Source organism: Zootoca vivipara, chromosome 2 (assembly GCF_965207765.1).
Source record: "Zootoca vivipara chromosome 2, rZooViv2.hap1.1, whole genome shotgun sequence".
Lineage (NCBI taxonomy): Eukaryota > Metazoa > Chordata > Lepidosauria > Squamata > Lacertidae > Zootoca > Zootoca vivipara.
Window position 1 is genome coordinate 112,039,986 of NC_142584.1, and position 27,679 is coordinate 112,067,664.

Below are 27,679 nucleotides of genomic sequence, written 5' to 3' on the forward strand. Positions count from 1 at the left end.
GCAAGTGGAAAAGACGTTCCCGTCCGACTGGTTTGCTCAGAAGCAGCTGCTCTTCCTTTCAGCAGGCTTCCTGAAAATTAACTAAATTTGAGGTCCCCTCCAAATCTGTGGCAGAGTTTTGCAGCGAAAGCCTCGCATTTTGCAGCGCCCCACGAACTGAGTAATTGAAACACCGGGTTCGTAGTTAACACCCCAAAATCCAACAGTGTCCAGATCACTTCAAACTAGCGCCAACTAGTTTTGCAACGAAAACCCAGCGTTTTGCATTGCCCACAAGCTGATTAATAACAATATATACTACAACAGGTGAGGGTCGGGGAGGACAGAATGGTGACTATTGTGGAGTGTGGGGGGGAAGGACAGAAACCCAGTGGGGCGGTAAATTAATGAAATACAGTGGCCTGGTGTCGGTGAACGGGGGATCGTTTAACGCTGCAACATTTTGTTGCAGGTGCCCTTAATAACAGGAGCATGATCAGAAAGCAGATTGTGCGGGGTGGACGGAAACAGAAAATTGGGGAGAGGGGTGGGTGTGCAATGGAGTATCTTGTGAAAGGTTATGGCTGGCCGCAACCCTGACCAGCGGCACCCTCCCTGCACTGCAACCCTTTATTGCCGCTGCTGCCGATCTCCCGCTTGCTCTCCCAGGCGCAGGCAGCGCTGCGATCCAAATTCTATCCGACGCCTTCCCGTGCGCGTCCCACCGCCAGGCGGCTCTGCTCCGGCGCCTCGCCGAGGCTCCGCTCTTCCCGTCTCCGCCGGGCGCCTCAGCGGCGGTGGGCAGAGCTTCCTGGAGCAGCGGCTGCGAGATCCGGTCAGCGGCGTCTATGGAGATGGAAAGCTGGGGCTCCCGGGCGCCGGGGCTGCTGCCAGCCTAGAAGGAGGGAGGCCGCCGGCCGGCCGAGTCCCCGGGAGGAGCGCTCTCCGGAGAGGCCGTTTGCAGGAAGGGGGAGCGGGCAGCGCGGGCAGGATTCTCCCGTGGCAGAGTCCTCCTTTCTCCTTTCCCTTCCTCTCTCCTCCTTGCAAAAGGCGAGGGAGCCCCGCAGGTACTGGCCCCAAGCCTAGTTTAATGCAACTGCAGCAGGAGAGAGAGCCAGCCTGCAAAAGGTGATCGTCCCGGGTATGTGGGGCTGGAGAAACGCATTTTTGGAGGATGGGGGGAAAGCGCAGGCGGCCGGAGGAAAAGTTTGCGCGTCTGTCGTGTAGGGAAACATGAACGCGATTCCTCTCTAAAATCACGTGAAGGGGTTTCCCCCTCCCCCTTGTGGCCTTCCAGAAAATGATATGTTTGGTGCAGTGAAATAAGGTGGGTGGGGAAAGAAGATGTAAAAGATGCTGAGTATACAATATTTGGAGAGGGCTGAGTTGGCGGGATGGGGCTGAAAGCAAAACCCTGTTGGTGTTCCTTTTTTAAAACAAAAAATGGTTGCAATAGTAAAGAGAGGGGGGGAATCATAGCGTTGCAAGGGACCCTAAGGGGTCATCTGGTCCAACCCCCTGCAAGGCATGAATCACAGCTAAAGGAATCCCTGACGGATGGCTGGCCAAGCCAAGCCACCCCTTCTGACATCCCCCTTTTCTCCCTGACAGATCTTGGCAAAATGATGTGTGTGTTTGTCTTTGGAACATTTCCTCCTCCTGGGGGAAGAGAGATGGTTGCCACAGAGCCAGCACAGGTAGAGAATGGAATTGGGAGGGAAACAATAGCACTTCAGCAGTTTTAAAATAAAAAGGGGGTTTTTCAAAAAAAATAATGATTCAGCAAATCTTTTATTTTCATTTTTCCTACAGGCACCGCCATTCTCCTTTGAAGAAGTGGCCGTGTATTTCACAGAGGAGGAGTGGGCTCTCCTGGACGCAGAGCAAAGGGACCTTTACTGGGATGTCATGCAAGAGAATTATGAGAATGTGGCATCCTTGGGTAAGGAATTGCAGGGGAAGGGTCCAGTTGCACCAGGAAGTGGTCCTTATTGGGCTACAGTATTTTGGGGGGAAATGCTGCTCCCTTAGTTCAGACCTTTGGTTTCCCCTGAGCATGTAATAACCCCTCCCCCTCTTAATTCTTTGTAGCCCCATTTTGACTCTAATCTTACATTGTTCCAGCATAGTGTAAGAGAGCTCCTCCTCCATTCTTAGCTGAGTGTCCCATTAGCTCAGCATACACTTTGCACATGGAAGGTTTCCGCTTTATTTCTGCTTGTGTCTAGGACAGGCACCCCCAAACTTCGCCCCCCCAGATGTTTTGGACTACAATTCCCATCATCCCTGACCACTGGTCCTGTTAGCTATGGATCATGGGAGTTGTAGGCCAAAACATCTGGAGGGCCGCAGTTTGGGGATGCCTGGTCTAGGACACCTCCGTCTTGAGACCTTGCAAAGTCACACCCTTGGCAAGAACATGGGTTACATCTAATTCACTCCTAAATCTTCAATGCTCACAACCCTGGTTCATCGGAAGGGTTCTCTCCCCCCCTCCAAACTCCCCGTGCAATGCTGGTTACGGTTTACAATCTTGCTTTCTAAAAATACAAATGTTTCAAAATAATTTTCATAAATTCCAGAAGATGCGAGCTTTTGAAAAGGCGCTTCCAGTTCTTGCAACACACCAGATGTGTTGGGTCTGCAATCCTGTGTCAGGCTGCAGCTAGCAGAGGAATGGGAAGACTTGACCTTTATTAAATGCTCCTCCATGCAGTTAAAAACAAATACCACATTAAAAAGATGGGTCTGAGTCTCTGATTCTCCCCAGTATTTTTGTTGCTGATCTGGTGCAACCAAACCATGTTTCCATCAGGCATTAAGGAACTTTTTTCTTTTTGTAAAAAAGAGTGCCTTGGCACAGCTATCCAGAGTTGGCAACTAGCTGAGGGGGGTGGGGGTTCAACGGAAGACCCTTTGCCCGGGATCCAGCCCTGCTCTTCTGCTTCATGTTATTAAGAATCATAGAATCATAGAGTTGGAAGAGACCACAAGGGCCATCCAGTCCAACCCCCTGCCAAGCAGGAAACACCATCAAAGCATTCTTGACATATGGCTGTCAAGCCTCTGCTTAAAGACCTCCAAAGAAGGTATTAGTGTTTTCCTGCAATAAAAACTGAGCAAAACTCGTCAAACGAAGCATTCTGAAATGTGCCAATGTTCCTAGTGGTTGCAACCTGACATCCATTTAATGGGAGATTTTGATTCCCCCTCCCCCTCTTCTTTTTTTTGGGATGATGGAGCTGTTCCAATTCCTAAACCCGAGTTGATCTCCCGGCTGGAGCAAGGGCAAGAGCCATGGATCTCCAACCCTCAGGCCACGGAGGACAAGAAGGTCTCCATCAGTGCCTGCCAAGGTGAGAGGAGAGGTTCCCAGTGGCATTGCAAATGAGTGCCATTTTCATGAGGAGGGCCTTGTCTTTGGGTGCTTCCAGCTGAAATATGACAATGCGGGTGACAAATAGTATTTCCTTCATGGAATACCGGGAGCATAACGCCTCTCTGCCTGTCTCCATCCTGGTATTGTTACCAAAATGGTGGGATTTCAGATTCGGGTAAGCAGTGATATTGGGAATAAGTACCGGTATGTCAAGGTAAAGAAGGTAAAGAAACTGTTTTGGGATAGGGCATGAGTGGATGAAGAATCAGGTAAAAGGCTTAAAAAGGTAAATGGTGAGAGCCAGTGTGGTGTAGTGGTTAAGAGCAGTAGACTCGTAATCTGGGGAACCGGGTTCATGTCTCCGCTCCTCCACATGCAGCTGCTGGGTGACCTTGGGCTAGTCACACTTCTCTGAAGTCTCTCAGCCCCACTCACCTCACAGAGTGTTTGTTGTGGGGGAGGAAGGGAAAGGAGAATGTTAGCCGCTTTGAGACTCCTTAGAGCAGGCATCCCCAAACTTTGGCCCTCCAGATGTTTTGGACTACAATCCGCATCATCCCTGACCATTGGTCCTGTTAGCTAGGGATCATGGGAGTTGTAGGCCAAAACATCTGGAGGGCCAAAGTTTGGGGATGCCTGCCTTAGAGAAATGATAAAGCGGGATATCAAATCCAAACTCTTCTTCTTCTTCTTCTTCTTCTTCTTCTTCTTCTTCTTCTTCTTCTTCTTCTTCCCTTCCCATCAAGTTCCACCCTGCCAAAAGCCCACACCAAAGGGAACAGATTGTTGGAAGCACGTGGGAGCATGTAGTTCTGCCTTCATTGTGCTGGAACTACTACTGCTATGAGTAGTAGCAGTAGCAATAGTAGCATATTACTACTACCAGTCACCTGCCTTGAAGAGTACTGACCTCATGTGTGGCAAAACCACATTGGAAATAAGACAAAGGAACAGAGCTCTTGACCAGCAAGTAGCCTGAGAGAGAGAAGGAAAAGAATGAATCTCCCCCCTTCCTCTCCAGGCCATTTTTATTATAATTAAGGCGACACCAAGATTCAAATGCTCCAATAAGATTCTAGTACAGTGAATAATTAACAGCGACTATCCTGAAATCCTACCCCCTTCTCACCTTCCCCTGATTAACACTACAAAGCATGTGAACAGGAGCAGAAGCAGGAAATTGTAAAAGCAGTAAACACACACAGAAACCTGTGAAAGATAGTAGATCTACATCAAAGACACTTTGGGAGGATGTTTGCCAGAGAGGAATGCAGAATGCCCTTTTGGTCAAAGACACCAAATGTTTTACAACCAGGCAGGAAACAAATGGCAACACAGGCCTGTTTCTTGAAACCCAGACTGAAAGTGCTTGCCAGGTAGAGGATCATGGAGTGTGCATACATTCCACAGGATATACACCAAGAAGCCACACATTCCATAACCCAGGCAGGAGTAGTCTGTTCAGGTGGAGCCACCAGCTCAAGAACATTCCCCTCAAACCGCACATAAAGCTATGAATGCATGATTCCCAATATAATCCCTGAGATGCAGTCACTTACATGATCCCTACATGTCAACTTTTCTTTTTAATTTTGTTTTGTGAGACAGAGAGAAAAAAAAACATCTCTTGCAATTAGGATAGTAAGGGCACTGCATCCTCATCACATTCCTGTAGATGATGCCTGAATAACAGAGATCTGAGAGATTCCTGAGGTAGATTGAGAAAAACAAAAGGAGCATGAAGAAAGAATATAATATGAAAACATCAAATACTAACTAAGATTAATAACTCATAGGTGTTCATAAATTCTAACTAAGCAACCTTATAAACCCTAGCAATCCTGAAATAAACAATTACCCATAATACCAAGATTGAAACTAGACTACATTATATCAGGAAAATATTGAATAGACATAAGCATACAACAATATCAATATAAAACAAAATCATAAAATACAACCACAATGATTACAGAAGATCATAAGCAATAAATGAATAGGCTAATATAAATCACAGCAATCAATTGATTGATGGTATGTTCTGGTAATTTGATAACTACAGGAAAGTCTTTAGCTAAAACGTCTCTGGGCAAACTCTGGATCTTTCTGGGTGTTTAGAAACTTGTAGTTGACATGTGACATCTGAAACTCATTAAGTCTTCAGGGTTCTCCAAATTGTCTTTCGTTGTACTTTGTCCAGTTATGCCTGTGTTGTTCAGTTAGGACTAGGATGAAACTTCTGTAGAAGGAATCTGGTGCTAGGTCCACATCACCACATCAACTTAAACTTTCCGCAGAAACCTGTTAAAGTAAGCAGAATTGCCCTTGCCCCAAAATTATGAGCTTGAGCAATATTAGCAAAAATCTGTTCCTCTCCATCTGAATCAGCAGATGTTCCAGCAACTGGAGAAGAACCTAAAATAATCCTAAAATAGTATATTAAGGGAAAACTATGACCATTAAAACATATATTATAAAAACTTAAAATCCAAAAAAGTTTTTATTTTTAATTTTTATTTTATTTTTTATTTTATTTTATTTTATTTTATTTTGTTTTAATTAAAGTTGAATAGTAAAAGTTTAAACTGAGATAAGTGAAAGACTAAATAATAGTATTATAGTACTAACATATTTCTGTAGCTTCCTAGCTAAATTCCCATATTTCACCTTTTTTTTTTTTTGTGTAGAAGGTCCAGAAAGAAGAAATTCACAAAATCAGGAATATAAAATACAGTAATGCAACTAATAAGTATAAAAGTAAAAAACCTAGGAAGTTAAAATATAGTATCTTATAAGAACTGAAGTTAAAATCCCATTGGCATTCAGAAAAAGTTCATTAAAAAAACATGTGAAGGAAAAAAAACCTGGTGGGTAAATTTACTCTTGAGTAAAGTTTTCTCCAGCTAGAGGTAAAAGTAAACCTTAAAAAACTTGATTAGCCCTTTCCCCCACCCCCCAAAGGGAGGAGGAATTGAGAACAAAGGACCTAGGAATGTAGAAGGAGCACATGCAGCTAAATTGAAAAAAAACTTGCAAGGAAAGAAATCCTTACAAAGTATTTATGTAACCCATTCCCAAAAGCTAGTTAAAGAATAGTTTCTGGAAAAGAAAACATGTTATTACCCAAAAACATACAATGAGAAAAAAAATATGTTGAAGCAAGTTCACTAGCTAAAAAACACAACTTTTGTTAGCTCTCCTCATTGAGGACTGGCAACTTGACTTGAACCAAAACAACAAAGAAGGAACAAAGAAATCATGCAGTTGCTCTGTATCCACCTTCAGAGTAATCTAATATGGGAGAGAATTACAGCAATAAAAACCATGAAAAAAGCTAGATAAAAAAAAATTAGACATGTTAACCAAATTTATACCACCAAAGACTAAATAGGAAAATTTCAGCCAACAAACATATTCAGCACTTCTGAAACATTACCTAGAAGAAAGGCATGTTATTTAGCATTAAATTAAATTCCCTTCAAGTAATTTCCTGGTAGTCTGAGGAATCAGGACCTGCTCTTTAAACACCAGTCACAGCATCCTAAAATATCATACATCATATCAATAGAAGAAATTATCAAACATTTATCAGAAAATAAAATATTAAGAAACAAAACTCTGAAGATAACGCTAGAGTAAATAGTTACTGTGGGTAAAAACATCATTAACCCATAACTTTGTCACTGGAGATTCCTTTAAAGAAGAAACCACAATCCGAGGGTGCTTGAGCATGTGCAGAGAGTAAACCTATGAAATGAGAACAAAGAACCAACATTTCACACACAAAGAAGAGGAACTTAAATGCATGTTCCAGTCTGATAACATCTCACTCAGTGCTAAGAGAAAAAATAATTAAGTCTTTGAGGAAAAAACATTAACCATTAATTTTTGATGCTGGGATTCCTTAGAAATGAAATTTAAGTCAGAGAACATTTAGGCATTCTGAAAAGAAAAAATTTGTAAAAAAAAACAATCCTCAATTTTTCTCTCACCCACATATAGATATAAAAAAGATTTAAACTAAATACATAGAGCAGAATTGAGCCTATAAATTTACTCATGCTCATGTCTGCATATCTAAACATAAAAATACATGAAGCTAAACAATACTGCTATCAAGAGATAAGTATTAAAACTCAAAACCAATTCACTGCATGTATGCTATGTAGAATTTACTTCAATGCAGCAAAAACATCAAATTTCCATTTTTCCAGTCTGGTTGCTGGTAAGCACATATTTTAAAACCAACTGAAAACTAAAGAATTAAAACTTTAACAAGCGTCTCTAACAAAGAGAGTTCTGGTTAGCTGAGAAACAAAAACCATCTACTAGCAAAACTTTTCTGGTAGCCAAACAAACAAATTTGCCTCAAGGAAAGACATGCAAATTTAAATCTTTCCTTCAATCTGGTTCATATGCAGCAATTTCAAAAGATCTTCTACTAACTGAAGCACGGCAGAGCTGCTCTGGAAAAAAGATTTTCCCTAAACTGCTTTGATAAGTACTAAACTCAAAAACTTCCTGCAGAAACCTTTTTACCATGCATGACAAGTTTTGATGCTTACTGGAAGCAGGAAAAGAGTCTCCAGCATATTTTGTAACAACCAAAAAGTGTTGTTGTGGAGTATCAAACAATTCCTGCCAGCCATCTTCAACAATGCATGTTTGCTCATTCAAGACAGGAAAAAAATCTTTGACCTTGCTTACATTAACAGAGATTGGCAACTCAGTGAAATCAGGGCTAGAGAGCTTTCTCAGTGGAGGTCTGCTCTCATTTGCATCCAAAAAACTATCATCAGCAGCAACTTGCTGCTCTCTTTCAGTCAAAATCAATGGAAATACAGGCAACTCTTGAGATTTTACCATGACTATTTGCTCATTTGGAAGGTTAGCCATTAAAGGCAGAACATCCAAAGTTATCTCACTATCACCCTCCTTTAAAGCCTGACTAACCATCTGTTGCACTACCGTTTGTGGTACCTCAGAATGAGAACCCACAGAATAAGAAGGTGGCATTACTTCTAAACCAGACCCAGGCAACAGGGAGCTGGCAGAAGGCAGAGGCGCTGGAGGAGCTGAAGCTGCCTTCGAAACAAAATCTCCCCCCAAACCTGGAGGCTGTGAAGGGGACAAAATCCTTGGAGATGCTGAGGAAGCATCTTGAAGCTGAAGCAATGGATTTGCCACCCTTGCTATAGCTGATCGACAAAGCTTCCACGTATGTAGGATTTGAACAGAAGGTCGGTCAGATTTACTCAAAACCAAACCCACTTTGTCCCATTTTTCTAGATCTAGGGTACCTTCCTCAGGGAAGAAGGACGCAACATGAGAAATCTCATGCAATAACTGGTCAATCAGTGGGGACATCACCTGATTGTGACCATGAGGACTTAACAAAAAGAGCAAATCTCTTTTATGTTTTTTCTGCAAAATACTTAGATCTCCCCCCATTCTTACCTATTTTCTGTGCGCACAGGTTCTGTCCAAGGTTCCGGACGATAAGAATCTTTCAGTCTGAAAGCACTCTATTTGCAGATAGAGTCAAACAGCACCTAGGGAGCTTTGTTAAGCCCAAAATCAGAAGAGCGATCATTTACCTGATCCTCTTTTCATGGATGCCTCAGAGAAGCTGCACTGGCATTCCAATAGCCTCAGAGAGGGCACCAAAATGTGGCAAAACCACATTGGAAATAAGACAAAGGAACAGAGCTCTTGACCAGCAAGTAGCCTGAGAGAGAGAAGGAAAAGAATGAATCTCCCCCCTTCCTCTCCAGGCCATTTTTATTATAATTAAGGCGACACCAAGATTCAAATGCTCCAATAAGATTCTAGTACAGTGAATAATTAACAGCGACTATCCTGAAATCCTACCCCCTTCTCACCTTCCCCTGATTAACACTACAAAGCATGTGAACAGGAGCAGAAGCAGGAAATTGTAAAAGCAGTAAACACACACAGAAACCTGTGAAAGATAGTAGATCTACATCAAAGACACTTTGGGAGGATGTTTGCCAGAGAGGAATGCAGAATGCCCTTTTGGTCAAAGACACCAAATGTTTTACAACCAGGCAGGAAACAAATGGCAACACAGGCCTGTTTCTTGAAACCCAGACTGAAAGTGCTTGCCAGGTAGAGGATCATGGAGTGTGCATACATTCCACAGGATATACACCAAGAAGCCACACATTCCATAACCCAGGCAGGAGTAGTCTGTTCAGGTGGAGCCACCAGCTCAAGAACATTCCCCTCAAACCGCACATAAAGCTATGAATGCATGATTCCCAATATAATCCCTGAGATGCAGTCACTTACATGATCCCTACACTCATGCTGGAACCACCACTACTAATATTACAGTGGTACCTCAGTTTTCAAACATAATCCATTCCGGAAGACCATTCGACTTACAAAACATTTGACAACCGAGGCTCAATGGACGGTCTGCAGAGTCCCTTGAGAAAATGGAGAAACGCACCTCGGAAGCCGTTCAACTTCTGAGGCACGTTCAAAAACAGAAGCAATTACTTCCGAGTCTTCGGTGTTCAAATGCTGAAACATTCTGCTTCCGAGATGCTTGAAAACCGAGGTTCCACTTTAGTATTATTGTTATTATTATTACTAGTAAAGGTAAAGGGGCCCCTGACCATCAGGTCCAGTTGTGTCCGACTCTGGGGTTGCGGCGCTCATCTCACTCTACAGGCCGAGGGAGCTGGCGTTTGTCTGCAGACAGCTTCCAGGTCATGTGGCCAGCATGACAAAGCTGCTTCTGGCGAACCAGAGCAGCGCACGGAAACGCCGATTACCTTCCCGCCGGAGCGGTCCCTATTTATCTACTTGCACTTTGATGTGCTTTTGAACTACTAGGTTGGCAAGAGTAGGTTCCTACCCTAAAAGAGTAGTTCTGCTTTCATTGTGCTGGAACTTCTACTATGTGTATTATTAGTAGTAACAATAGTAGTATAAAATGTAAGCCCCTCCCTTTTGTAGTTTTGCTTTCATTGTGTTGGGACCACTGTTACTACAAATATTAGTAGTATTAGTAAAGACCATAGTAATATATTGCCAGTAGTAGTTATGTATAGTTATGGCCTCTTTTATGCTGGAAGTACTAATTCTAGTAGTAGTAGCAGTAGTAGTACTAAGTTTGTACTTGTAGGAGGATAAAACAGGCCCCTGTCTGGGGTTGATTACAACCTTCAAAAAAGGGGTCCCGACAGGGCCAGCCAAACACATTTTGCTGCCTGAGGCAAAAATAGCAATTTTCTCCCCACCTACCCTACAAGGTGTGTGGCTAGTCAAGTCATATATTGGCAGCTAAAGCAGAAAACCCCACAAGTGCCCCTCCTTCTGCTTTACAATATTACAAAATTAACCCAATAATTTTTCTGCCTTGTCAGGACACCCCAAATCAGCTGCCTGAGACGACTGTATCACTCTCCCTAATGGTTGGGCCAGTTCTGGGAGTTTGGGGATTAGAAGTGTATGCGCATGCCTTGGGTTGTGTTTTTTTATGGCCCCACTTCCCCAAAAAAACGGCAGGCTTGTTGGTAGTTTCGCCTGCAGTTTCCGAAAGGAAAAAAACAACCCACCTTTGCAAAAAGGGTGGAAAAACAGAAAACACAACTGGGCCTCTGAGGCTTCCAGTTGATGCCACCCAAAGCGTGCCTGGAATGGTTATTTCAGGGTGCCCAGAGCAACTTTGGGGAAACTATACAAAAGGCTTCTCTCTGAATGCCAGTGTGATTTATAATGGATGCAATGGGGAAAGCGGTTCTGGCATCAATTTTCATGCAAATGACAATAGGGCAGTAGGTGAAAAGCAGACCCCATTGAAATGCATGAGCTGCCCTAGCAGACTCCTCAGTTGGGGATTATGCAAATTGGGAAGAGGTGGAGTTGCATTGATTTGCATGCCAGGCGCAATTCCTTCATGTTTCCTTAAGAAGGACTGAGGGTAGGTTTTATCCATTGCCTGAGATTTAGAATTTTGCATACATATATTAATGCATAGAGAGGCAGTGTAGTGTAGGGGATAGAGCAGGATTTCTCAAACTTCTGCTAGCAGTGGGACATCACAAACACACAAACACATTAAACTGGAGGCATGTTTCATTCTGGCAACTGAAAAAGCGATATTTCTACAGCTTGAAAGAAAAAACAGAGCAAGAACTCATTCAGAGATACAAAACCTTCCTCTGTACCACGAGTGACAGCATGTTCCCTCACACGCATTCCCTCTCCATGTGCACCCTGAACGTAGAGATGCAAAAGAATTCCATTTGCACTCTTTAGGAGACCCAGAAATTCTTGCTCATTCAGAGATGCAACAGGCAGCCTCCTTTTAAGGTTCTGTGACTCTGCATTGCCACAGCCAAAATTCTCTCTTCATCCTTGATGCTGAGAAATCGAGTTGCATGCTTAAAGAGGCCAGTTAAAAAGGAAGCAAGTGCCGAGAAAGGACTCATTTAGAGACGTAACAGGCGACCTGTTTGAGAGCGGGTAATCGTCCTGTCTTTGTATATCAGGAGTGCTTGAAACATCTGATGAATGAATATAGCAGAGCTGCTCACACACCGAGGGTAGTTAGGAAGTGGGCAAGACCAGAGAGGGATAACTCAGTCGGTAGAGCATGAGACTCTTAATCTCAGGGTTGTGGGTTCGATTCCCACGTTGGGTGAAAGATTCCTGCATTTCAGGGGGTTGGACTAGATGACCCTTGGTGTTCCTTCCGACTCTACAATTCTATGATTCTGTGAGTCAGGCAGAGACTCACTCTTCCAGCCTTTGCCTTGCATTCTCCCTTCAGACCACTTTCTCTCTCCCTCTCAGGGAATGACGTTTATTTGAATTCTCCCGCCATCCCGGCTAGCGAGGTGATTGTGCGGGAAATCAAAGAAGAGGTTCCTGAACGAGAAATCTTGGACCAAGCAGAGCCCCAGTGGACTTTGTTGGGCTCTCCGCCAGGGCTCGAGCCCCTGAACCCAGTGAGCCGCCGCGGGCTGCAGAGGCAGTGGGAGATGCCGCCGGGGACAGTGTGGCGGGAGCCGTCGCGGCACCTGCGGGCGGCGAGTTCGAAACGCAGCATGTTCCACGTGGGGCGCAAGAAGCTGATGTGCCCCGAGTGCGACCGGTGGTTCCACTGCAAGTCCGAGTTCCTGCTGCACTGGAGGACCCACACGGGGGAGAAGCCCTATGAGTGCCTGGCGTGTGGCAAGCGCTTCATCCAGAGCTCCCACCTCAGCGCCCACCGGCGCATCCACACGGGGGAGAAGCCCTACGAGTGCCCCAAGTGTGGGCGCAGCTTCAACCGCCGCTCCACCCTCACCGAGCACCTGCGCATCCACACCGGTGAGAAGCCTTACAAGTGCCTCCAGTGCGGCGAGAGCTTCCGATGGAGGCCCTACCTCACCAAGCACCAGAGGGTTCACGTGGGCGGCACCGTCTACAAAGGCCTGAGCGATGGGGAAGCCATGTTTGAGAGCCCGCCCCCTGATGAGCAGCAGGGAAGCCACCCAGGTGAGCGTCGTCTTTGTCACACAAATATTGCAAATTAGACTGCAGTGTTGTCTAGCCCATGTGTTGAGGGAACAGCGGCAGATTTGTTTTCCTTATTCATTTTGCTGGGTTGGTAAAGTCCGGATTCTATAGCTGAGATTCCCACATTGCAGGGGGTTTGGGCTAGATGATCCTTGGGGCCCCTTCCAACACTACGTTTCTGTGATTCTGTGAGTGCGAGCGATTAAACAGCCAGCAACAGCACAGGGCACCCAGCGATGTGTCGTGGCATTTGCCAATTTGGGATCTTTATATGGGAGGGTGTGCAGGTTTCGTGCAGAATGAAAATGGGTAGTGGAAGGTTGTAACTGATGGGCTACGGAGCGGCTATAGCAGTATGATAATACATTCTTATAATTGATTGAAATTGCAATGAGAGAAAGGGGATCGACCCGAAACACATACTTCCTTTCCTGGAAGGAGGAGTGTTTGTGTGCTTGCCTAGGTATACCTCTGACTTTGCATGGCTGGGAGGGCACCTATAGTACAATTCAAAGCTAAGAGTTGCAGTCAAATGCTCTGTTGTTCAGCATGCTGGAAGGTTGGTTTTGGTTTTGGTTTTGGTTGCTCTTTCCAGCATTGTGCCAGGAATGTAATTCCTGAAAAAATAGGCAGTCTCAGTGGCCACTTCTGCATGCTCCCTGCCCGCTCTTGAGCAGAATTGATGTATGCAAATTAAAAGATTTGTGCAAATGTCATGCAATGATGGGTTCTGATAAATGTGCTGGATTAGATTCATCTTGGACTCGAGCTCTCTTTTGAATAAGCAGAAATGGTCATGAGTTTATTCACTGAGATTGTGATGCCCATCCAGATTACTGAACCCTGCAGTGTTAAGAAAGGAACAATAGAGAAAGATGGTGTAGACTCCGAACTTTTTTATTGCTTAGAATATTTATAAACTTGCGCTGCTCTCCAAAGGACTTTCAGACAGATTACATTCTGTGAATCAGTCCATAACAATAGGGCATCATTCCAATGTCCTGTTTGTGGGTGCTATTCACTTTGTAACCCAAACAGCATAAGAACACAATAAGATGACCCGCAAGCTGGAGGTTCTCCACCTGTGCTCTAGATAGACCAACATGTAGGGTTTGCAGAAATTGGTTCTTCTAACCTGTCTGCATCCATGCTTTTTAAGACTATAAATAGGCTAGGGGTGGGTCTACACAGGGGAGGAAAACCCTGCTATAAATAAGTCAGAAATTTAATTGTTAGAACAAAAGGGGGGAAATGCTATGGAAAATCACAAATAAATTTCTTTTGGATTTTAGTTCCATCTGGTGTTGCATATTTATAACACATTCAAATAGCTTTTTCTTTACTAATGTAGCTGAGTCCTAAGACAATGTGGGGGTGGGGAGAGTCTTTTCAGGACTTTATTATTAGTAGTAGTAGTTGTAGTACTTGTATGATGCTGGTTGCTTCCTCACAAGTAAGCGAGTCCAAACTCTGCGGCTGGTTTTTACAGAGTTTTATTATATACATATGTACAAAACAGAGCATCAAAATCCATGACTGTCCTAGTCAGAATCAGAATCCGGAAGCACTGACCTTCGGGACTTTCGCCAACAGAACACCCTTGGCGCCTTGAACCTCCTCCTTTGTTCGTGCCCCTTTCCCCCCCTCTGCTGTTGGGATGATGGGGCTGGTGGAGCACCCTCTCCACCCGAACTGCTCAGCTGAGGAGCCAGCGCTGTTTCCTCTGGAGCCTCCCCCTCCAGCACTCTCAGCATCCCTACTCACTAGCATCCCAGGCTGCTTCTCCCTCAGAGAGCCCCGGTCCCAACTTCCTGGACTCTCCGCTGACCTCTGGTGGTCCCCTGACACCACTACTACTACTATTTTATTTTATTTTATTTTATTTATTTTATTTATATGCCACCCATCTGCCTGGGTTGCCCCAGACACAATGTGCAGCTTCCAGGAAAATATAAAAACACAACAAAACATCAAACATCAAGAACTTCCCTATACAGGGCTGCCTACAGATGACTCTGAAAGTCAGATAGTTGTTTCTTTCCTTGACATCTGATGGGAGGGTGTTCCACAGGGCGGGCGCCACTACTGAGAAGGCCCTCTGCCTAGTTCCCTGTAATCTCATACTTTGCAGTGAGGGAACCAGCAGAAGACCCTCGGAGCTGGACCTCAGTGTCCGGGCTGAATGACTGGGGTAAACCAGTATGCTCCTTTAAGTATAAAGGGCCGAGGCCACTTGGGGCTTTAAAGGTCAACACAAACACTTTGAAAATTATGCTCGGAAATATACGTGGGATTCTCTTTCTCTGACTTGCCCTTTCCTTTGCCCTCCAGAAGATGATGCCTTGGGGAGTGGAAACGTGGAGGCCTTTCCCCAGCATGCTACCTTTGAGGAGGTGGCAGGACAGCATGGTGGGGCCGGCCTTAACCCAGAAATGGAAGGCCAGCCGCCTGAGAGGCCTATAAAAACTGAAGTGGAAGGGAATGACGTCACGGACGTCAGCCAGATCAAGATCGTTCAGGTGGAGAAGAAGCATGTTTGCCACGAGTGTGGCAAGGCCTTCCAGTACAAGTTCGAGCTGGTGAAGCACCACCGGACGCACACGGGGGAGAAGCCCTTCGAATGCCTGGCGTGCGGCAAGAGGTTCTTCCAGAGCACCCACCTCAACGCCCACCTGCGCATCCACACGGGGGAGAAGCCCTACGAGTGCCCCAAGTGCGGGCGCAGCTTCAACCGCCGCTCCACCCTCACCGAGCACCTGCGCATCCACACCGGGGAGAAGCCTTACAAGTGCCTCCAGTGCGGCGAGAGCTTCCGATGGAGGCCCTACCTCACCAAGCACCAGAGGGTCCACTCGGGGGACAACGCCTACAAGTATTTTAACGGCGGGGAGAGCCTCTATGACAGCCCGGCCTTCTCTGAGCACCAGGAGGAGATCCACCCAGGTACGGAAGCTGGTGCCGTAAAGAGGAGAGGCCTCTGCCGGATCAGGCCAAAGTCCCGTCCTGGCTCCATGTTCTCTCCTCGCATCGGCCAGTCGGGTTCACCTTCTTTTATTTAAATGTTTAGGAGTGTAGCTCTTCATCAAATGTGTAACAAAGCAGCAGGCAACATTATACGGCAATAATAATCTCAATCAGAAGATTGATAGCTCAGTTGGTCGAGCATGAGACTCTTAATCTCAGGGTTGTGGGTTCAAGCCCCACATTGGACAAAAGGTTCCTGTATTGCAGGGGGGTGGACTAGGTCAGTGTTTCCCAACTGGGGGCAATATGACCCCCAGGGGGCCCCCAGGATATTCCAAGGGCGCCACAGGTTAAAAATGCATAAATGGGGGGGGGCCACAGCAAGAGGCTAGGGGGCCACAGAGGGAAGTGATATATATATATATCCCCTGATTGGCTGACTATCCACTTGGCCAATCCCAAGCAGGTAAGGGGGTGCCCACCAGGGACTGGTGCTCCTTTTTGCCATGTGCGTTTTCTTTGAGTAGTCCTGGGGGGGTTTTCCGGCGGGAGTGGGCGATCGCTGGGATTCCTGTTTTGACCAGTGGAGCCCGTGATCCAGAACCCCCTGGTCAGGTAAGTGCAGTGGTGGCATGGCAATGATTAGAGTTGGGCGAGCCGGAACTGCTTGTTGCTGCTGCCAGTGCCGGACCTGGTGGCAGCCTGGGCTTGACTCAGCAAGGCGCAGGGTGCAATCCAGCGCCTAGTGGGTCAGGGCCTTTAGATGTTGCCGAGGTGCACAGGGCCTGTCAGTAGCGTCGGCCTGGCTCTGCAAGGCGTGGGGTGAAATCCACCCCAGCACCTAGCCAAGCAGGGTTATCTGGTGCTGCTAACGTGCATCTAGTAAATAACTGTCTACTCAGAAGAAAGCTGCACTGCGCTCACTGGGCCTTACTCCCAGGTAAGGGGGGGGGCTATAGTGTTTTATCTAGGCAGCTAGGGCTCCTCGAGGACAAGATCTTTTTGCACCAGGTCTGTGAGGACCACTTGCTTTTTAAAATTCTCCCATATATACAGAACCCCTTGTGTGCCTTTTGGACTATCTGTAGGTTTCCCCCTCTGTGCCAAATAACGGGTAAAATAAGTGATTCTCATTTTTCATTTCGTTTCATTTTTTATTTGTATGCCGTCTTTCTATCTTACAATACTCAAGGCGGTTTACAAGCTGAAGAAACAAAAAATGTACATCTTATAGCAATCTAATGCAATACAAAAATGTGATAATAAAACAAAACTTTACAATAAGCAAAAAGTAACATTCAACAATTATTAGAGTAGTATAAAATAATAATATCAACATGTAAAAATTAAACAGAAATCCACTCAACAGTTACAATAAATAATTTCTAAACTATAATCAATAAAACAACGGCAAGCCACAGTACATAAAATAATACAATACAAATTGAGAAGCAGAGACTAGAGTGTGGGGCAAGGCAGGTGGAAGGAGGCCTTGCCTGACGGAGTCTCTCCCCTCATAGTTCCTCCAGGATATATATAAAAAGTGATGTTTACTTTTTATAATACGTAGAAGATGGATCTCCCTCAGGAGGTTCTGGGCCCTCTTTCCTTGGAGGTTTCTAAGCAGAAGTTGGATGGCCATCTGTCATAGATGCTTTAGTTAAGTTTCCTACATTGCAGGGGGTTGGACTAGATAACTCTTGGGGTCCCTTCCAGCTCTATGATTCTATGTTTTTCTGCTTCAACAATATTTCATTATTTTCCCATTATTTTATGTAATTGTATTTTCTATAAATTAATATATATATATAAATAAAACATGTTCTATTTACAAACAAAACATTTAAATAGCTACCTTTTTACTAGTAGGAGAGGGGCCATGGGCATAGCCAGGATTTTTGTTAGGGGGAGGGAGAACCTCATGTTTTCATTGATTTCTGCTTATTGGGGGGCAGCTGCCCCCTTCCCCCCAGCTATGCCCAAGGACGGACCACAGGAAGGAAACAAGATAAAGAGGGGGGCCATGTTGAGAAAAAGGTTTGGGAAACGCTGACCTAGGTGACCCTGTGTTCCTTTCCAGCTCTATGATTCTGTGATTTTATGCTCAACTTTTTGGTAAAAAAGGGAAATTGTCAATATTTATTTAAATATTTATTAACTGACACAAGAATATATAAATATATACATACACACACACACACACACACACACACACACACACACACACACTCTTCTGGTGTCTAGGGGAAGTCCACAAACAGTGCAGTACAGTGGTACCTCGGGTTACAGACGCTTCAGGTTACAGACTCCGCTAACCCAGAAATATTACCTCAGGTTAAGAACTTTGCCTCAGGATGAGAACAGAAATTGTGCTCCGGCAGCGCGGCGGCAGCAGGAGGCCCCATTAGCTAAAGTGGTACCTCAGGTTAAGTACAGTTTCAGGTTAAGAACGGACCTCCAGAACGAATTAAGTTCTTAACCTGAGGTACCACTGTACATGGTTTCAGTTGTCAATAATTGTAGTGAAAAATGCTGGATCAAACCAGCAGCCCATCCTGGTTCATCATTCTGTTCTCACAGTGATGAATTGGATACTTATGGGAAGCCTGAGAGCGATTCCTAGGAACTGCCTTCAACATGGGGTATAGAACGTCCCCATTGATAGCCTCCTTCTCCATGAATTTGCCCAGTCCTCTTTTAAAGTGGGTAGCTATCACTACCTCTTGTGGGAACCAATTCATACTACTACTACTACAGTGGTACCTCGACTTACGAATTTAATGTGTTCCGAACGCACATTTGTAAGTCGAATCCCATAGGAATGCATTGGGAGAAAAAATTCGTAAGTGGAAGCAACCTTATCTAAAAATTCGTAAGTAGAAAAAACTTATCTAAACCGCATCCAAGATGGCGGACAGAGCTCCGTTCGTAAGTAGAAACATTCGTAAGTAAGAGTTATTCGTAAGTAGAGGTACCACTGTACTACTACTACTGTACTACTAATATGAATCATAGAATCATAGAGTTGGAAGAGACCACAAGGGCCATCCAGTCCAACCCCCTGCCAAGCAGGAAACACCATCAAAGCATTCCTGACAGATGGCTATCAAGCCTCTGCTTAAAGACCTCCAAAGAAGGAGACTCCACCACACTCCTTGGCAGCAAATTCCACTGCCGAACAGCTCTTACTGTCAGGAAGTTCTTCCTAATGTTTAGGTGGAATTTTCTTTCTTGTAGTTTGAATCCGTTGCTCCGTGTCCGCTTCTCTGGAGCAGCAGAAAACAACCTTTCTCCCTCCTTTATATGACATCCTTTTATATATTTGAACATGGTTATCATATCACCCCTTAACCTTCTCTTCTCCAGGCTAAACATACCCAGCTCCCTAAGCCGTTCCTCATAAGGCATCGTTTCCATGCCTTTGACCATTTTGGTTGCCCTCTTCTGGACACGTTCCAGCTTATCAGTATCCTTCTTGAACTGTGGTGCCCAGAACTGGACACAATACTCCAGGTGAGGTCTGACCAGAGCAGAATACAGTGGTACTATTACTTCCCTTGATCTAGATGCTATACTCCTATTGATGCAGCCCAGAATTGCATTGGCTTTTTTAGCTGCTGCATCACATGATGCCACCCATGTGACTGCTGCTGCGTGGAAGAAGTACTTTAGTTTGTCTTTCCCAAACCAACTTCTCTCTCGCCGTGCCTCTGGAGGATTCCTCATTCCCTGTTTCTGGTCTCATTCCAATTGAGCTACAACTGAAGCTTCCTCAGCCTAACTCCTTCCTATTCTTGTGTAACTGCTCTCTTGTTTTTTCTCCTCCCAACTAGAATATTTGGTTTCTGCGCCCGACTCCATCTCCCACATGGCACCTCAGGGAGAGCCGTGGGTGCAAGGCCCCCAGCGCTCTGAGGGGAGGCAGAGTCACAGAAGCGGCTCCGAAGGCGAAGGGGCAGCGGAGCCATTGCGAGGGCAGTCTGAGGGGGAAGGCGAAGGCGTGGACTCTCCGAGGAGCCTCGCTGCCCCTCACGACAGGGCAGGAGCCAGCGACTCGTGTAGGTGTGCTCTCTGCTCCCTCACATTTGCCTAGTTCACTTTGCCTACTGTCTTTCCCGATACCCTTTTAAGTGTGTTGTGTTTTAGGGGGGATTATTGGTTTGTTTTGTTCTTATTTTTATTATGTATTTTGTGTTTGGGGGGGTTACATTGTATTTTATGTTGTGAACTAGCCCTGAGATCTATGGATGAAGGGCAGTGTACAAATTAAATAAATGAATAAATAAATGATTATGATTATTATTATTATTATTATTATTATTATTATTACTATTATTTATCACGGCACTTCAAATGTAGGGTTTGAATATGGCCTAAAGTAACTACTACTACTACTACTACTACTACTACTACTACTACTTTAGGCCACATTGACACCCTACATTTGAAGTGCCACAATACCACTTTAAACAGTCATGGCTTCCCTCAAAGAATTCTGGGAGCTGTCATTTGTTATGGATACTAGGCCCGACAGTTCCCAGATTTCGCTGTGAAGAGAGGTGGATTGTTGGGTGTGTTTTTTTAAAAAATAAAATATCGTTTTTATTTGATTTTACAAGTGTAAAGTTATAACAATAGCAAGTACATATACATATAAAGAGATTTATCTGAATCTCAATATTTCCTACCATCCCCTCCCTGGGTCCTGTAATCAACATTTTCAACTTCATATTAATTTCATAATCTATATTTTGTATGTGTCCATATTATCCATGGTTTTTGTTACATTACTAGTGTTATTAGAATCCTGCTAATGTTTTCATCTGCTTACAGTGGTCTAAGAGAGATGGATTGTTAAACCCAGGCATCCCCAAACACGGCCCTCCAGATGTTTTGGAACTACAACTCCCATCATCCCTAGCTAATAGGACCAGTGGTCAGGGATGATGGGCATTGTAGTCCCAAAACATCTGGAGGGCCGAGTCTGGGGGTGCCTGGTTAAACCCCTCTGGGAATTGTAGCCTGGTGAGGGGTGAATGGTGGGGTGGGTGTGTCTCCTAACAACTCTCAGCACCTTTAGCAAGCTACACCTCCCATAATTCTTTGGGGGAAGCCATGACGGTTTACACATGGTCTCGTGGCGCTTTAACGGTGTAGTGTGAAAGTCACCTCAGACTGGAGCCTGGGGTTTAACATGAGTGAGAGCTCCCTCACATGATACCTCAGGTGGAAGAGCTGAACCCGGCTGCCTTCCAATAAAACAAGGGTGGGACACCTAATCAATCCTGAGGGCCGCATTCCTTTCTGGGCAGCCTCCTGAGGGCCGCATGCTAAAAGTAGGTCGGGCCAGAGGCAAAAGTGGGTGGAACAACATGGGTGTGTAGGGGGGCAAGTGAGGGTTGTAGCCTGGAGAGAGGGATGTGGCATGGGCCACATAGTGAGGTTCAGTGGGCCAGAGGTGGCCCCACCCCTGAGGTCCCCCCATCCCCTGCTATAAAATTACAGCAGGAGTGAGGAACCTCCAGCCCATGGGTCTGATTCGGCCCTACAGGCAGTGCTATTTTTCTAGGGGGGGTGGAAAGCCGATAACTCACCTTCCTTCTCTCAGAATGGGCGAGTTCCGGCTGAAAAGAAGCCCTGCCCTCAGGACTTTCCATTTGAACCACCAGGCCGCTTTGGCCAAGCCACACCCAACCTGCCCTATACCTGGCATCTAAAGATGTGGGTTGGCAGAAAGTGGGAGGGCGGGGTTTGCAGGCAACCCTAGTCAACTTCCCTGCTCCTCACAAGAACCCTGCGAGGTAGGTTGGCCTAAGAGGTGGTATCTTTCCAAAGGTCGCACAGTGAACTCCGTGGCTGAATGGGGATTTGATTCTGGTCTCCCAGGTCCTGGTCCAGCACTCTGACCACTATACCTCTTGTCTGTGGGGATTGGTCTGTTCAAGACTTCTCTGCTGAATGCTACTGTTACTAATAATAATAATAATAACAACTGTCATTATTTTTGCAAGGTGACAGCATGACAACTGAACACCCAGAGGAGGATACCCAGCAAAGAGGCCTTGAGCGAGAAGTCGGCGATGTGTCGCCAGACAGATCCGAAGAAAACGTTTCCCTGAAGTCTCGAGCCGCCTCTGATAGTAGTGGGCATGGGTCATTGGAACAGCTAACAGCAGAGTGGGATGAATCTGGTCAGTATGGAGGAGGCATCCTGAGCAATTTGGCCTTGTCAGGTTTCTAGCCCTTAAGCTTACAAAAAAGAGAGAGAGGTTTGTAGGTCCACCGTGTTGTAGCTCCTTTGCGCATGCTGGCTGGGGAGGGATTTGGGGTATGTTTGAGAAGAAGACCGAGAGGTGAGGTGAGGTGATCGCCATCTTCAGATGTATGAAGCATCTGTCACATTGGAGATAGAGCAAGCTTTTTTTCCTGCTACTCTAGACTGGTGGAACCTAAACCAATGGATTAAAATTACAAGAAAGAAGATTCAGACTAAGCATTAGGAAGAACTTTCTGATGGCCATCTTATCAAGGATCCTTGAGGGGGTTGGACTAGATGATCCTTGGGATCCCTTCCAGCTCTATGATTATTTGATTCTAAGCAGGAATATCTCCCAACCCTCTCTGAAGGTGCTGGATTCTTGAGTTCTCTACCACATTCTAGCTGGCACTGGTGGGAGATGAATTCTAATAGCATCTGTAGGGCCACAGGCTCCTCTTATCCCTTCTCTAGATTGACAGTCCAAAAGCAGATTGCAGGTTTCCAGGTTCCACAGAACTCCCATTGAGACAGCACTGAAAGAAACTTCTCTCTTTCATAGTAAAAGTCCAGGGAAAGATAACCTGCCCTTTCATATCCCGTCATAGTTCTGTTTTCTTTCTTTCTTTGTTTTCTCCACAGATAGTTTAAAATAAAATCCTTCCAACCCCCGGCCTCATCCTTGAATGATGAAACTGTCGGAATGTGGAAAGAGCCTGCATTTGTCCACTGGTGGAATCTCCGAGTAAACTGTTCCGTCCCAGCAGCAAAGAGAGACCTCCAGAGTTTAGTACATCTTGCAAACAATTTCTTTTGGAAAGACTTGAAGACACAGCAGCATTCTTAACTCCACCCACTCACCCTCCTCCAGTGTTAACCCAGACACTTGCATAGCCAACATGTACGGATCGCGGGGAAGGGTGGGGTTCTTTAACTTAAATATTAACATATGTCTTTTTATTTTATTTTATTTTGTATGGGTTAATTCATGTGCATGTTTTATGTTGTCACCCAGGAATACGCTAATGTTATGATCTGCGGTCTGGGGAAGGTCATCATTGTGTTCCCACAAGAGAGGTCAGTGATTTAGATTTCACAAGAGTGAACATTTTTAAGGCTGAGATTATATGCATTTCACAATTGCACTTGCACAAGGACACAAGCTGATGCCAGGGCACCGAGTTCCGGCATTCCTGAGAGACTGGGGCTTTTCAGGTTTCTAGCCCTTAAGCCTGTACGGATGGAGTTTTTGAATCTGAAAATCTAGAGCACTGAATAGAGTTGTGAGCGGTCAGGAGGCAGGGTTTCAGTTTCCTCTAAAACTAACAGTGTAAGCAGAAACAATTATGCAAAAGAGGCAAATATGTCTATATATAAATATGCAAATGACTTTTCATTTGCATGCCATGTCCAGGTCAAAGAATTCAGCTACTTTTGCTGCAGAACATTGATTTAATTAAGGGCAAAAAATATGTATCCTGACTATGGGAAGCCAGTCAAGGTCATAAAGTCTTGTTCCAAATCTGCGACAGATTTGTCACATCATCCTTTTCCCCTCCTTTTTATTTCAGTTTTGCAGACAAAACCCTGATTCTCAGAGTCTCACAGCCACGTTTCACGGTAAACTCATGTATCATGTGACTTTTCACTTTTTGAGTGTGGAATTGTCAATATTTCATTTGTGTGGATGTGCTCCCCCATGTGGCCGGAACTGAGAATCCCTACTCACTGGAGGACCGTTGCTTTTCAATAATTTCTCTGCAGAGTGGACATTCTCTGATGCCACCTCACGGCACATTCTAGAAGAAATGTTTGCCAACTAGAATTGATCACTTTGTGGTGAATTTACCCTCTCAAAAGTGAATGAGCAGACGTGAGCATCGGGTACTTTGCAGCAGCAGGCAAAGAGTTATTATTATTGTTTTTAATTGGGGGGAGAACCCTAACATTGAATAATATAACTCAGCGACAGTTATGAGGGGCTAACATTTTATTGATTTTTGTGTTTTTATTGTTAGCTCTGTGTGTGCTTTAGAAATGGTTTATAAATAAGTCAGGATGGTATTCAACTAAGTCCTGCCCGGAGAAGACCCACTGAAATTAATTCATCTAAGTTAGTCATGTCTATTGACTTCAGTGGGTCCTACTCAGATTAGCATTGAGGCCACCCTTAATGTGTGGCTTCCTGCATTTCTAAGCTGGCCCACAAAAATGCTGCCTTTTCAGAGTCTGTGGTCTGGATCCTGCATTAACTTGGAATTGACAACAGACCTTTTGCAGCAGGATTGTCAGTTGGTACAGTTTTGCAGTTCTGGATCCCAGCCCTTGCACTGTAAAGAGTTACATATATTCTTTTATTATTGTTGCTGTTAATTCCTTTTTAACAATGCCCTCTTCATTTTGGAAGACTGACTTCCCCCTGCCTGCCCAGATTTGACATTTTTTGGTGTTCAAAACAGCACAGGGAGGTGACCAGTTGCTTAATTTTAATTGTAAACTGTAGGGCAGTTTTCCATACAGAGTGGTGCATTTTTTTTAATTTAAAAAACAGTAATAAAATATTCCAGTGCTTCAGACAGCATACAATGGGTAGAAATGCTTGCATAGGTGGGGTATAAAATTATTATTATTATTATTATTATTATTATTATTATTATTATTATTATTTGATTGATTGTGTGTGTGAAACTGCATTGCATCTAAGGATTTCTCCAGGGTAAAATGCAGGATAGAATCATAGGGTTGTAATTCAGTGCTAGTCCTACACAAGAGTAGACCCACTGAAATTCAGTACTGTGACTAAGCAGCAGCGGGGCATATGCCTGTGCTGCCCAGGTCGGGCGGGCTCCCAAGAGGGGGACGCGGAGGGTGCCCTCCCACGCACCACAGTTCAGGGTAGGAGAGGGGCCTCTGTATCTAAGCTGCCATAATTTCATAGAATCGTAGAACTGTCAAGTTGGAAGGGACCACAAGGGTCATCTAGTCCAACCCCCTGCAATGCAGGAATCTTTCGCTCAAAATTCACGTTGGATATTCCCAAAGCACGGGCGTGTGGGTCCATGTAGCAGACCTGCAAGAATCAATGGGAATGACTGTTTTGAAGGAGCGAGCGCACACCAAGTTCACCAACAGCACACTGGGGCAGGGCTTGTCTGAGTGAAAGGGCCACCACTGATCAAACCCTACAGGCCGCCCTTATGTACATCAGTCAATGCCATGTCAAACGCCATCCTGTACAACAGGACCTGCTCAGACCATCACCTGAGAGGCATGGCGTTAGAAGCACCTTGAGAGATACCTCTTTGATTCTCAGGGAGTCGCTCCATAGCAATTCATCTCTCTTCCCAGGGAACTGTGTCTGCATGAGGGGTCTCCTTATCAACTCTCAGCACCCTTAACAAACTACAGTTGCCAGTATTCTTTGTGGGGTGAAAAACATGAGTGCTTAAAGTGGTGCAGTGCTGTCTTAAATTCAATTGGCCGCCATGCAGACCACCAGCCATGGGGCTCAATACCTCCCTTGCTTGATTTCAGAAGCAGGCCACAGTAGTAGTAATAATAATTTTTATTATTATACCCCACCCATCTGACTGGGTTGCCTTGGGCCACTCTGGGCAGCTTCCAACAGAATATAAAAGCACAACTAGTGTATAGAGCTGAGTGGTGTCATTGGTCTGGAAAGCTCAGTATTGTCTATTCTGATTGGCTGCAGCTCTCCAATGTTTCTAACTGGGGGGGGGGTGTTCTTCAAACATGCATTCTAATACTATTTTTAACTTTTCAACATACCAGGGATTGAAACTGGGACCTTCTGCATGCAAAGGAAGCTCTCTACCACCGAGGGTACTAGCAGTCGTGTGCAGCCTTGATGCACATGTGTGAATCTCTTTTGTTTCCAGCAGGGACCTAAATGCACTAATATTTCTTCTTCTTCTCTGGATCCTGCAAAATGTAGCAATAAGGCATGCAGCCTAGGAACACTGGGCCCAGTTCATGCAGGCATTGTTTTGCTTTCGTCTCATCGAGATCACCTTGACTTCAAGTTAGATACAAATAACTTGAGCCCCGTTGATTTCAATAGAAGTTAACTATACACATCTACTCAGAAGTACGGCCCATAGTTTTCAAAGTGCGTTTAACCACAGCGCTCACCTGTGTTTTCAAGCTGACAGGAGCTGCAGCCATTTGACAATGTGATAATCAGATTTTCTTTTTCTTTGCATAACTCAGTTTACTTCTGCTTTAATAATTAAAAATAATGTTTCCACTTCCCTTTCACCCGTTATTTACTTTTAAGGAATAACATGCATAAAAATTGAGAACACCGTCTTTGACTTCTCCTTTCTTAAGTATGAGGAGTATGAGGTGGAAGAATGGGCCGTACTGTTTTGAGCCAGGTATGCAGGTACCCTTGCAAGCAATTCCTGTGAAAATGCTCCCGTCTGTCAAGTGTTTTTAGCCAATGAGTGAAGAGTGATTGAGTTATTTAGACAGCAGGTGGCAGGAATCCCTGGGGGTCCTCAACGGCCCCTGTTTTCACACCCACCCATCCTTCAATGCACTTTCCTTGCTTTCTTATTTCCTAGGCAGAAATTAAGCAGGTCCTTTTTTCACACTGAAATGCAATTATGAGGAGAAAAGGGTGTGTGTGTGTGTGTGTGTGTGTGAGAGAGAGAGAGAGAGAGAGAGAGAGAGAGAGAGAGAGAGAGCGAGCAGGGGAAGGCCAGAGAGATAGGGTTGCCAGACTCAATAGTGGACAGGACTTCTGTGCCTTTAATTGCCCTGCTCTCTTTTGAGTCTGGAAACCTTAAAGAGAAACCAGCAGACCCTTTGCTTGGAAATTAAACAAAGGGTCTGATGGTTTCTCTTTAAGGTTTCCAGACTCAAAAGGGAGCAGGGCAATTAAAGGCACAGAAGTCCTGTCCACTATTGAGTCTGGCAACCCTACAGAGAGATAAAGGGATGGCAGAGGGGGGCGGGGGAGACCTCCTGGTTCTGGAAGCAGCCAGCATTTGCTTGCATGCCCCAACTGATCACCCATGGAAGAATGCATCCCTCACACCAAGAGAAAGGTTTCCCATCTCTGACCCAATTAATTGACTAGCAAGGGAATTCCTGGGGATGAGGTTCTGTTTTGAATTGATGCAATTTTGAAAGTGCCACATAGCTGCCAAGTTATCCCTTTTTTACAGGGATTTTCCCTTATGCTGAATAGGCTTCCTCGCGAGAAAAGTGAAAACTTGGCAGCTATGAAGTGCCACCATCAAGGGGTTTTGTTTTGGTTTTTTGGTGGGGGGAGAAGAGGGCTGAACAAGATAAATAAAGCAAGACCACACAGAAAAATTACAAACTTTATTGAATAGTTTCAAAACTTGTGACATGGGAAGGGGGGGGGTGGAATTCATCTGAGAAACTCCAATTGGAAAGCCTGCTAAAATGACCCTGGGCATCTTTGGAGACTGACAATGCTCCATTAATGATGCTTTTGTTTTTCAAAGAGGGGAGTGGATGGGGGGGGGGAGTCAAATAGCCCAGAAGTAACTGTTGCTTTGAAAAATCCTACG

General features: G+C 45.0%; 1 protein-coding gene across 9 annotated transcripts; it reads left to right on the top strand.

The window, feature by feature from the left end:
• The first annotated feature begins 164 nt into the window (after positions 1-164).
• On the top strand, positions 165-26,444 carry LOC118080254 (uncharacterized). 9 transcript variants are annotated; one of them, XR_015948502.1, is made up of 12 exons: positions 740-1,046; positions 1,591-1,676; positions 1,792-1,921; positions 3,222-3,335; positions 12,188-12,874; positions 15,227-15,838; positions 19,693-19,921; positions 21,871-22,050; positions 22,758-23,016; positions 23,131-23,192; positions 23,687-23,735; positions 25,908-26,444. XR_015948502.1 is itself a non-coding variant. In XM_035105195.3 (9 exons), exons 2-9 carry the CDS (start codon positions 1,602-1,604, stop codon positions 22,769-22,771), a joined length of 2,037 nt encoding a protein of 678 aa, XP_034961086.3. In that variant the 5' UTR covers positions 740-1,046; positions 1,591-1,601; the 3' UTR covers positions 22,772-24,684. The 9 variants fall into 9 exon arrangements, 6 of the variants coding, with proteins under 6 accessions (XP_088519628.1, XP_034961086.3, XP_088519625.1 ...); XR_015948501.1 differs by having other exon boundaries at positions 19,693-19,917; XR_015948500.1 differs by lacking the exon at positions 23,687-23,735 and having other exon boundaries at positions 19,693-19,917.
• Positions 26,445-27,679: the final 1,235 nt, after the last annotated feature.